Source organism: Mandrillus leucophaeus, unplaced genomic scaffold (assembly GCF_000951045.1).
Source record: "Mandrillus leucophaeus isolate KB7577 unplaced genomic scaffold, Mleu.le_1.0 Scaffold261, whole genome shotgun sequence".
In the NCBI taxonomy this organism is placed as follows: domain Eukaryota; kingdom Metazoa; phylum Chordata; class Mammalia; order Primates; family Cercopithecidae; genus Mandrillus; species Mandrillus leucophaeus.
This window is the reverse complement of record NW_012102710.1, coordinates 751141-762205: the sequence shown is the minus strand read 5'-3', so window position 1 is coordinate 762205 and position 11065 is coordinate 751141. Positions and strand designations below refer to the sequence as shown.

At 45.5% G+C, this 11065-nt stretch overlaps 3 protein-coding genes across 3 annotated transcripts in view; all 3 read right to left on the bottom strand.

Moving 5' to 3' along the window:
* LOC105542526 (fibroblast growth factor-binding protein 2-like) overlaps positions 1–11065 on the bottom strand; it is a 20393-nt gene that overhangs the window by 2874 nt on the left and 6454 nt on the right. Inside the window, exons 2-4 of the mRNA XM_011984103.1 lie at positions 8014–8050; positions 6791–6931; positions 1793–1965 (exon numbers count right to left, since the gene is read on the bottom strand). The gene's annotated coding sequence lies outside the window, so the exon portion shown is untranslated. The remainder of the gene's footprint in view (positions 1–1792; positions 1966–6790; positions 6932–8013; positions 8051–11065) is intronic.
* Positions 8–786, bottom strand: LOC105542525 (fibroblast growth factor-binding protein 2). The gene has a single exon (XM_011984102.1). It carries the CDS (start codon positions 683–685, stop codon positions 14–16), a length of 672 nt encoding a protein of 223 aa, XP_011839492.1. The 5' UTR covers positions 686–786; the 3' UTR covers positions 8–13.
* The window catches only part of PROM1 (prominin 1), a 127761-nt gene continuing 122488 nt past the window's right edge, over positions 5793–11065 (bottom strand). The window contains exons 27-28 of the mRNA XM_011984133.1: positions 8014–8050; positions 5793–6931 (exon numbers count right to left, since the gene is read on the bottom strand). Coding sequence (XP_011839523.1) covers positions 8038–8050 — 13 coding nt within the window. The 3' untranslated portion in view covers positions 5793–6931; positions 8014–8037. The remainder of the gene's footprint in view (positions 6932–8013; positions 8051–11065) is intronic.

Here is an 11065-nt window from a genome sequence, read left to right as displayed (position 1 = left end):
CGTCTTTCACTTGTCACCCTTGGAAGAAGCTGATGAGAAAGGCACACAGGGCCTGGAAGGGTTTCCAACAGTGTTCCCAGGCCTTCTTCTTTGCTTCCTCATTCCCTCCAGGCCTGGGTCCAGGCTCGGTAGCTTTGGCTGTGGGTAGGGTGGTGGGTTTGGCTTTTCCCAGCTCTTCCATCGAGTCCTTTCCCAGCTGTGTTGCTTCTGTGAGTTTCACTGTGGCCTTGGGCCTCAGAGATGGCGTCCCAGCCTCAGGCTGCTGGTTGGGCACTGGGCTGCCGTTGAGGCTGGAAGTCACCTGCTGCATGTGGGCCTGGGGCCCAGCCTTCCTGCACACGGATGGCCTCAGCACCGGGGCCCCCTGGCATGCATGGTGAAGGCGCCTCAGCTCCTGCAGGGCTTGGTTCCAGTAAGGTTTGGGGTCAGCAACGAAAGCCTGGCACATACTGGGCTGCCCCCTGTACTCACACCAGTATGTCTGCTCTGTGTTGTGGCAGTCGACGCGAAGCCAGACTTCTCCAGCATCTGGCCCCAAGCTGCTGGGGCGCATAGTGCAGGAATCTCTCCCTCCAGTCTGGAAATGGAATTCCTCCCCAGTGCTTCCTTGCTTTTGCCTCGGGGTCTGACCCAAAATCCCCAGGCAGGACAAGGTCACCAGCAGGAGGCAGGGGATGAACTTCATGGCGATGCTCTAATCAACTTGCCTGCAACCCTGCACCAGGAGACAGAACCCAAGTGGGACGAGTCACCCTTTAAAGGGGGCTGCACAAAAGACTCTTTCTCTGCAAGGGTGGGGAAGGTGTTTCACAGCAAATGAGAAACATGCCCACAGACCTTAGACACTTGGCAAGGGCAGAGCAGCCATCAGGGGCCACCTACCACAAGCAAAGGGAATGGTTTTCCTGAGTGCATCAGAGAGATCTGCCCCGGCCCTGTCACACACAAAGCACTACACACAGCTTTGGGGTTGAGGGTTTTACAGTTTTCCAACCACAGGGAGCTTGCTCTAAAATTGGCCCTTGTACGGGAACAGCCTTCTTTGTCAACATTCGGTATGTGCCAAGGTGTGGCAGTGGAATTCTGGAAAGAGAGGTTTGTAGCTGGGAGTCTGGGCTGCCTTGAGGCTCCCCCCTGCTCCTTGGAATCCCCATCTTGGGGGACCATGGGTTTAGATAATCCAAAGGATGCCAGAATTTTGTGAGCCGAGGTGTTGAGATGGCCTAGCAAATGCAAAAAAGACTATGTGAGGCCGTGTGAGGATGTGTGTGCTAGAGGGACACAGAGACACTCCCCCTCCCACCCACCGAGCTGAGAGTCACCTGGTGTGGCCTCTGTGGGGCTGTCCCACCATCACCGTGGCCACAGGCCACAGTGCTGCAATGCTCACTTCTCTTCTTATTGCACGCCTGACAATTGCACCAACTGAATGACCAGGAAGGCATGCAAATATATGTTCACACTGGGATTCAGCCCATTTTAGACCATGAATTCTATTTCAAATTCAATTGAAATAACACAGTTTTCATTATATCCCAGAAAAATATGATTTTAAATATTATTATTATTGTTCTAAAAATAGAAAAAAAAATAAATTGAAAATAACTTTTGGTTCTGTGTCAAGAATCATATTTTGGTATGGTCATAACTGTCTTTTGATGACTTTCCAGAGGGCACTGTGGAGTGGACTAAAGGTGGCAATTTGCTGTTAGGGATAGGGTTGACGGACGTTGCGGGACTAGTTTGAATGTGAAGGATTTATCTTGGCAATCCCACGTGGGGTAGTTGGTACCTGGCACGGCCTTCCTTCCGCCTGGATAACCTGAGTCCTGAGAAGACCTAGTAGCGCTGGAACTAAAGTCGGACTGAGCTTTGGCAGCCATTGTGTGTGTAGCAGTGAGAGCCTCCCAGAAGAGGGCATCACCCCAGGTGGGGAGCAGAGGAAGCTTCCAAGTGGTGCCAAACCTTCAAGACAAGTCAGTCAACTTGCCAGGTTGAGAAAGGGTAAAGGGCAGTTGTTTTTTTTTTTAAGAGACGGGGCCTCATTCTGTCACCTAGACCGGATTGCAGTGGTGTGATCATAGCTGACTGGCTCATTGTAGCCTCCAACTCCTGGGCTCAATCACTCCTCCTGCCTCAGCCTCCCAAGTAACTGGGACTACAGGCTTGGGCTGCCACACTCAGCTAAATTTTTAATTTTTAATTTTTAGGGACGGGGTCTTACTCTGTTGTCCAGGCCGATCTCAAACTCCTGGCCTCAAGCAATCCTTCTGTTTCTTTGTCCTCTGGAGTCACTGGAATTAGAGATGTGAACCACCACAACCGGCTAAAGGTAGGTTCTTTTTTTTTTTTTGAGACAGTCTTACTTTGCCACCCAGGCTGGAGTGCAGTAGTGCAATCTTGGCTCACTGCAACCTCCACCTCCCAGGTTCAAGCAATTCTCCTGCCTCAGTCACCTAAGTAGTTGGGATTACAGGCACCCACCACCATGCCAGGCTAATTTTTGTGTTTTTAGTAGAGATGAGGTTTCGCCATGTTGGCAAGGCTGGTCTCGAACTCCTGACTTCAAGTGATTGGCCCACTTCAGCCTCCCTAAGTGCTGAGATTAGAGGTACGAGCCACTGTGCCTGGCCAAGGGCAGGTTCTTAAGGCAGGGCAATGCTTCCTGTAAAGGAGTGCTCCTGGAATGCAGGTTTATGGACTGCTGAAATGCGAAGGGCAAGGAGGCAGTGGTGAGAATCAGGCTGGAGAGGTGACTCAGGGTGGGGTCCACAGCCCCTGTACCAATCCACAGGGTTGGTTCTGAGACAGAGCCTTGCCCTTCGTGTGCTTCCGATTCAGGAGCCCCTGGAGTAAACAGCACTCCAAGCCAGGCTCCATGTCGTGGCCAGAGGAAGGCAGGTGTTCAGCTCCAACCTCCTTTCTCCCACCCACCACAGTGTTGCAGGCAACAGCTTGCTAGACCCATCTAGCCGCCCTGAGGTTATGGCCAGCCCTTTTCAACACCTTAGTGAGGCTGAGTTTACCCTTCAATGGGAACTTATCATGAGAGCTCTAATCACGCTCTTCCTCCTTCTGCTTTTGGGACAAACCAAGCCTCAAGACCTTTGCACTAGTCGTGCTCACTGCCTGAGTATCTTTTCCCGAACATTGCATGCCTAACTTCTCCCTGCCACCCTCAAGGAGGCCTTCCCTCGCTATACAATGTAAATGAGCTCTTCTGTTCCTCTATCACTTCATCCTGCTTTAATACTCTTGAAGGCAGTGATTTCTCTTTTTTTTTTTTTTTTTTTTTTTTGAGACAGAGTCTCGCTCTGTTGCCCAGGTTGGACTGCAATGGTGTGATCTCAGCTCACTGCAACCTCCGCCTCCCAGGTTCAAGCAACTCTCCTGTCTCACCCTCCTGAGTAGCTGGGACTACAGGCACATGCCACCACACTCGGCTAATTTTTATATTTTTAGTAGAGACAATGTTTCACCATATTGGTCAGGCTGGTCTTGAACTCCTGACCTCAGATGATCCACCCACCTTGGCCTCCCAAAGTGCTGGGATTACAGGCGTGAGCCACCATGCCCAGCCCAATTTCTCTTGTTATTTGCTTGTTCATCTTTTAAACGTGGAGTGTCATGATCAGATTTGCACTGTAAGAGACTGCTATGTTGAGAAAGGATTGGTGGACAGGGAGGCTGTGCACAGGGAGGGAAGTGGGCAAACTGGCTGTGTATGGGTTGAGTTGCTGTAACAAAAAGACCTTCTCTGTTATGAACCAGTCTTCCAGATTCATGCCTGGCAGTTCTTCAAATTTAACACATGGATTCCAAGGTTTGTTTGATTGCTGCCACTCCAGTGGAACAAGTCCAGGATCTGCAGTTTTGTCTTAGTAGACACTTCACTTACTCCTGGCCTAAGCCTAGTCACTCAGCCACATCTAGCTGCAAGGAAGGCTGGGAAATATAGTCCCCATGAGGTAGCCATATGTTTAGCCAAAACTCAGGGGGCTGGAAGCCTAAAAGAAAGAGGGGAAGGCCTCATTAGTCAAGAGACATTATGAAAACTGTAACAGGATCATCAGTGGGGATGGAGAGGAAGGCTTGGTGACCAAGGGTGGATGGAAGGGAGGGGGAAAGCAGACTTAAGAGATTCCTCTGGCTCCAGTGAGAGGGTGAAGGTGGAGAAATTCAAGAAAGGGAACGTGGCGGGGAGAAGCTGTGGGGATGTGCAGGTCAGGACAGTGGGTTAAGGCAGGTGCTATAAACTGTGGCCCATGTGGCCTGCTTTTGTAATTTCTGGAGAACACAGCAATATCCATTCACTTATGTATTGCCTGTGGCTACTTTTGAGCTACAACACAGTTGAGGAGACACAGGCCACATGACCCAGAAAGCGAAATATATTCACTACCTGACCCTTTATAGAGAAAGGTTGCCAACCTCTAGTTTAAGGTGCATCTGGGTGGAGACATGTCATGAACATAGGGGTGGCCAGAGCTCTATGTGACGAGAGAACCAAAGGGAGCAGGTGAAGTGATGAGTGAATGAAATCACTCAAGGAGAGAGTGAGGGGTGGACCAGGAGAGAACCCGTGAATGCCACCTAAATTTAAGAACTGGAGAGATGAGTGTTGGAAGGAGACTGAGGAATAGACAGCCATGCCCCAAGAAGACACTGGAGAGGGCTCCTTTGGGAGCCTGAAGGGAGATCTTTGTAAAGGGGATGTGTTCACAAAAGTCAAGTCCTCGGAGACCCCGACAGGAGCCCTTCAGGAGTGGTGGGGACAGAAGCCAGGTCCCAGGAGCTGAAGAACCAGTGGAAATGAGAAAGTGGACATAGAGATGTGTAGATAATTCTTTCAAGGAAATTATTTCCGAAGAGAGAGGGAAAAAAGAAAACACGTTGTACTACCAGGCTGAGTGTGCAGTCGGGTTGAGGAAAGGCTGATTTTTTTTTCCTTTTTTGAGACAGTCTCGCTTTCTCTGCAGGCTGGAGTGCAGTGGCATGATCTCAGCCCACTGCAACTTCCGCCTTCCAGGTTCAAGCAATTCTCCTGCCTCAGCCTCCCCAGTAGCTGGGACTACAGGCACGTGCCACCACTGCCAGCTAATTTTTGTATTTTTAGTAGAGATGGGGTTTCACCATGTTGGCCAGGATGGTCCCGATCTCCTGACCTCATGATCCACTGTCCTCAGCCTCCCAAAGTCTTGGGATTACAGGCGTGAGCCACCGTGCCCGGCCAGGCTGATTTTTTTTTTAACAAAGATAAGAACTTTAGGACCATATCCTTCCACTGTGTTTGGTGATTTGAGATACTGAAAAATAAATAAATAAAAGTTGCAAGAGTGACACTAGGAGTACTAAGTTGGCTTGAATAACTTGAACTATTTAAATGGGCAATAGAAAAATCAGGTTTTCAAAAAATGGGAAGTTAGGAGATAATTTCCTCTGGAAGAATTATACACTACATAGTCTTGTTTAAATTGCAAGCCTCTTGTGTGTTGTTTTAAAGAAATTCATTTTTACTTGTGTATGTTTAGGAGTACATCAGGCAAAGCAGAGTTTGCCTATAGTTGGTATCCAATTGTGTGTATTGTGACCTGGACAGTTCCCTAAGAAATGATGACTTTAGATCTGAAGATCTAAAAAAAAAGCCCACTTTGACCTTGACCTTGAATTACTTCTGTATAATGGGCCTTTAATAATAAGTAATGGAATAAATTCACAAATAATATATGCCCAAATTTCATCATCTAACTTGTGAGTCGCTGGATCTACTCAAGGAAGCAACATACAGACCATGTTTTCCAAGTTCCTTTTTATTGAAACGAATCAGAACTGCAATCTGCACATGAAAAGACCTGGGGGAAAGCCTACATCTGGAATTTCATTATGTCAATGTTAAATTTTGTCCGACCAGTTTTTCATTGCTCATCACTTTTGATAATGACAGATCCAACATGAAAATCCTAAAGCAAATGGATATTTACCTTGTGCTTTCATGTAAATTTAGGGACCAAACTCAAAGGTTTCATCCATGCTGGACACCAAATCTAAGAATTGTGACAGGATCTTCTCATATTTCATTTTAGAACCCTTGATACTAGTCTGATGATATTCATGTTAGCTGCACTCCAATTCATGTTTATTCTAATGCAACAGAAAACTCTGTTAAACTGTACACTGTAATTGGCATCTGTTAAAACAACTCCACTTTTGAACGAACAGCACTTCTTTCTCTCAAGATCTCTCTCTCTCTTTTAAATTTGCAGATGGAGTTACGCAGGTTTCTCTAGGATTGCTTTTGCATGCCATTTCCAAATGGAACATGACCAATCTTTGATAAAGTATAATAGATAAAAATCTTTGTGTGAAGGATATGCTGTAGGTTTCACACACTTTTAGTGAAAATGGATTATTTTCAACAGCACCAAGAAGTCAATGGTGACTTATTCAGCTCACTTAGAAGAAAGTCCTATAATACTCATTTGTTTAAAAAACTCTGTGGTAACAAAAGGTATATACACCATTTACTGTACACAAAATGCATCTTTCCTGTAAACTGGTGTGTGTTTAGCACACTCCACACATGGCAATATGTTAGAACCTAGCCATCACATTTGATAAGAGTTTTGACAGAAATGCATCCAATGGGAACAAACACCCCATATGTTGTAGTGTCTAAATAGAAACTCAGTGTAAAAAAGTAAAAAACAAAAATAGACAGGGAGGGAGTCATCCTTGAATAGTGATGGACCATGGACTATAAACATGATTGTGTTCATTCTTAAAGCACTACCCAGAGACTAATGGCGCCGTTTCCTTGGTGCCCGGCTGAGTCACTACGTTGCCACTGGCGTTCCTCCTGGATTTGGAAAGTCCTTGTAGACCCAGAAACTACCAAAAATCTGTGATCCTTTCCACTTTGAGTATCCTGATGCTGAAATGAAAGTTAAACACAATTTTAGAAATTGCTTTTGAATTAATAAAGAGAAAACCAAGAATGCATAATCCTAAAATGGTACCCACCAGGAGCCTAAGAACTAAGGAAAATATAAACTCGTTCAAGAGGCACAACAATATGTTTGTTGCAAAACAATTTGTTAAAATATAGCAATATAGAAAAAAACTTTGTGGTTTTTGTTTATTTATTTTATTATTATTATTATTATTATTATTATTATTATTATTTGAGAGGGAGTCTCACTCTGTCACCCAGGCTGGAGTGCAATGGTGCAATCTTGGCTCACTGCAACCTCCGCCTCCCAGGTTCAAGTGATTCTCCTGCCTCAGCCTTCTGAGTAGCTGAGATTACAGGCGGGATTACAGGGGCCTGCCACCACACCCGGCTAACTTTTTAAAGTAGAAACAGGGTTTCACCATGTTGGCCAGGCTGGTTTCCAACTCCTGACCTCAAGCGATCTACCCGCCTCGGCCTCCCATAGTGCTGGGATTACAGGTGTGAGCCACCGTGCCAGCCCTTATTTTTTTACTTAAAAAAAAAACTTATTTTTTAAAATATACACACATACTTACTGTGTGTGTGTGTGTGTGTATATACATATATAAATACACACACATTTATATAGCAATGTATGTATATACAGAGAAGGTCATTGTATCGTATCTATATATCCAGTCATCCCTCAGGATCCATGTGGGATTGGTTCCAGGACCCCTACACACATCCTCCAACATACTGTGTATCATCTCTAGATTACTCATAATACCTAATACAATGTAAGTGTTATGTAAGTAGTTGTTATACTGTATTGTTTTTATTATTTTTATTTTTGTACTGTTATTTAAAAAACATTTTTTACAGTATTTTTAATCCACAGCTTGAATCCGTGGATGTGGAACCTGCAGGTACAGAGGGTGGACTGGATATATAAAATCATCATGTGTACTATACTGACCTAGATTTCCCACTTAATGTATTAGGAATAGCTATGTTTTGATGTTCTAAAAACTAAAAGCTATAGTCCTATAGATTCTCTTCAACGAAAGCATCAAACTTACCTCAAGCAATTTCAACATCAGCTATCAATGTGATGGGCTAAAAAACAAAAAAATAAAGAAATATAATACCCCCAGGAAAGCTGTGGGTGATTTCATCACCTCTGTGCTAAGAAGCAGGCCTGTTACTAAAGGTACAGACGAATATAAACCACACCTCATAAAGTTTATCAAGAAGAATGTGTCCAACAAAACATTGGTTACTCTAGCTTCTGTTTGTATCGCTTTTAAAAAGAGACTAGAAGATAAAGAGGATAAACAGACTATGACAGTTTATCATATAAATGATATGTGAATATCATATAAATGAATATTCACAATCTAAGGTTAAAAGTGTTAAGAGTCACTAAGAATACATGTTGAAGACATTAGACCAGCAGCAACACCGCAGTACACACCAGTCTACCACAGGAGTCTTTCTAAAGTCTGCTTCTAGGAGAGAAGACAGAAGCAAATGGAAGTTCCGCAGGGACCTTATTATAACTACAAATTCCTGGGTGTAAGATCAGGCAGTGCATACGGCCTCTAAGTGGCTCTCTGGGTGAACCATCAACAGTAGCCCTAGTGTCCTCTAAAGTGACTCCGGGATAATGGCCTTGACAATCAAAAGGTATACGCCAGGGGGAGACTAGTGAACTCCATCTGGAAGGTCTGCAGTTTCAACTCGGGCACCACCCTCCCCAACTGTGACTTTGGGTGGATCACAACCCCCCTGAACCTGCAGGATCCACCTTGCCTCACTCCAGTGCTGCATCAGACACATGAGGTTGGGGGAGGATGTGCACAGAGGACATCAGGGCACCTGCCAGGCAAGACATTCCTTCTAAAGTGTTTCACTTGAGAAAGTGCACATGCTTGGTTCTGTGTGCCTCTTCCTGCACTACTCTTTATGCTTTCGGTGAAGAAACAAACTCTTTATTGAAAGGGCTCAAAGGGCCCCTGGAAAAGGGTGCAAGCAGGGGCTGGCTCAATCTCTTGTTACTGTCCACCTCACCAGGACCTGGAGCTGAACATTATGAAGGACTGTAAGCTCTGGCGATCATTTCTAAAGAATATCTACATTTGCCTTACTGAGCAGAGGGATACTGCGCACACTAACAGGATCACTGGTTCTTCTCCTCTTGCCTAGCAGTGCCTCTCCTCCAGACAGTATATCCATCCTATCCTGGAAGAGATGGAACTCTGGAGACCTCAGAAGCAGGAAATGAGCGAAACAAACCAATTTAGGCAGTGTCTTAGTCTGTTTTCTGCTGCTATAACAGAATATCAGAGACTGGGTAACTTACAAAGAAAAAAAAATAATGTTTTTTATAGTTCTGAAGGCCACGAAGTCCAAGAGCTTGGTGCTGGCATCTGGTGAGGGCTTTCATGCTGCATCATCCCATGGTGGAAGGGCAAATGAGTGCAAGAGACAGACAGGGAATGGGGTCGAGCTTCCTCCTTTTATCAGGAGCCCACTCCCATGATAATGGTATTAATCCATTTATGAAGGCAGAGCTCTCATGACCTATCCACCTGTGCAAGGTCTCGCCTATTAATATAGTGATAACAGCAATTAAATCTCAACATGAGTTTTGGAGGGGACAATGAAACTATAGCAAGTAACTAAAACTAATCCTGGAAGATCCTGATGTAAGAGAAACAAAGGGCCTTAGATGAGACCATAACTGGAGATACTTTTCTTCAGGCCATTAGGATTTGGGCTCTGAATGATAACTTCCTGGGTGCCCAACACAAAAAGGTAATAAAATAAAGAAGGCCAGTGCATGACCTCTGAGACTCTCCTGTCCCCAGAGTGGACATCACACACTGATGACAGCACTTTTGAGTCAGTCTGGATTAAACCTCCAGATTTCAATCAACACAGGGCTCTGGGCAACCTGATCAACAGAGAGAAGTTGGCCCAGGAGGTGGAATCTGTTTGTCACTGATGCACTATCTCCTTCACAGAAAAAGGAAGGTCCTGGTCCCTGAAGAACCTAAAACATCACACAAGGGAAGGGGTTCCAAGCACCCAAGACCTATGCAGCCAGAACCTACCCAGGGGAAGGTCAGCTACTGTTCATGTAGCATTCCCTGGGATCCACCTGCTTCCTCCTCCAGGCTGCAGAGGTGCAGCCATGCGAACCCCTCCTACTTCTATCTAAGAATCTGGCCAAGCACAGTGGCTCATGCCTGTAATCTAGCACTTTGGGGTAGATCACTTGAGGTCAGGAGTTCAAGACCAGCCTGGCCAACAGAGCGAAACTCCATCTCTACTAACAACAGAAAAATTAGCTGAGCATGGTAGTGTGTGCCTGTAATCCCAGCTACTCAGGAGGTTGAAGCACAAGAATCGCTTGAACCCAGGAGGCGGAAGTTGCAGTGAGCTGAGATCACACCACTGCATTCCAGCCTGTGTGACAGAGTGAAACTGTGTCTCCAACAACAACAACAACAACAACAACAACAAAGAATCTACAACAGCACTCACAATGAACACCATCTGCAGCAGAACTAGCAAGAAGGTGGTTCACAGACATATTTTGTTGGGCCCCCATGGTATTTTTTTCCTCAACATTGTTTGCTAACATTAAAAAGGGTAATTTCATATTAAAATCTGATTTCTCTCCTTTTCAGATAAACTAGAGTTTCTAGCAACATTTGCCTCTTATTTGTTCCTCTTTCTGCCAATTTGGTAGTCTTCAGAGTGAAGACTGGGAAAAATAATCAAATTATTCTGTGGTCTTTCCACCTGTTTTGGGAATTTTTCTTTGCCCACCTGCCTTTGGGAGAATAGGAGAAATAGCTCAAATCTTAGCTTGGCCCTGGCTAGCTGTGGAGACCTGGGCACGGCCTACACGTCCCTGAGTCTATCTGCAAAAGACAGACAACAGGGAGGTGATGATAGCCATAAAGGGCCAATGTGAGGACTGTGCAGGATGAGGCAGGGTGGCCATCCTGCCCGGTTCCTGGGGCTACCGGACCAACACTGGTGTTCGGTTGTTCTCAAGCCTTTGTGGCCTCACATGGAGCAACTTTCTCTCTTGATCTCTGAAGTCAGAGCTAGACAGAG

Coding starts and splice junctions, on each gene's coding strand:
- LOC105542525 (XM_011984102.1), bottom strand. CDS start 685: ATGAAGTTCATCCCCTGCCTCCTGCTGGTGACCTTGTCCTGCCTGGGG.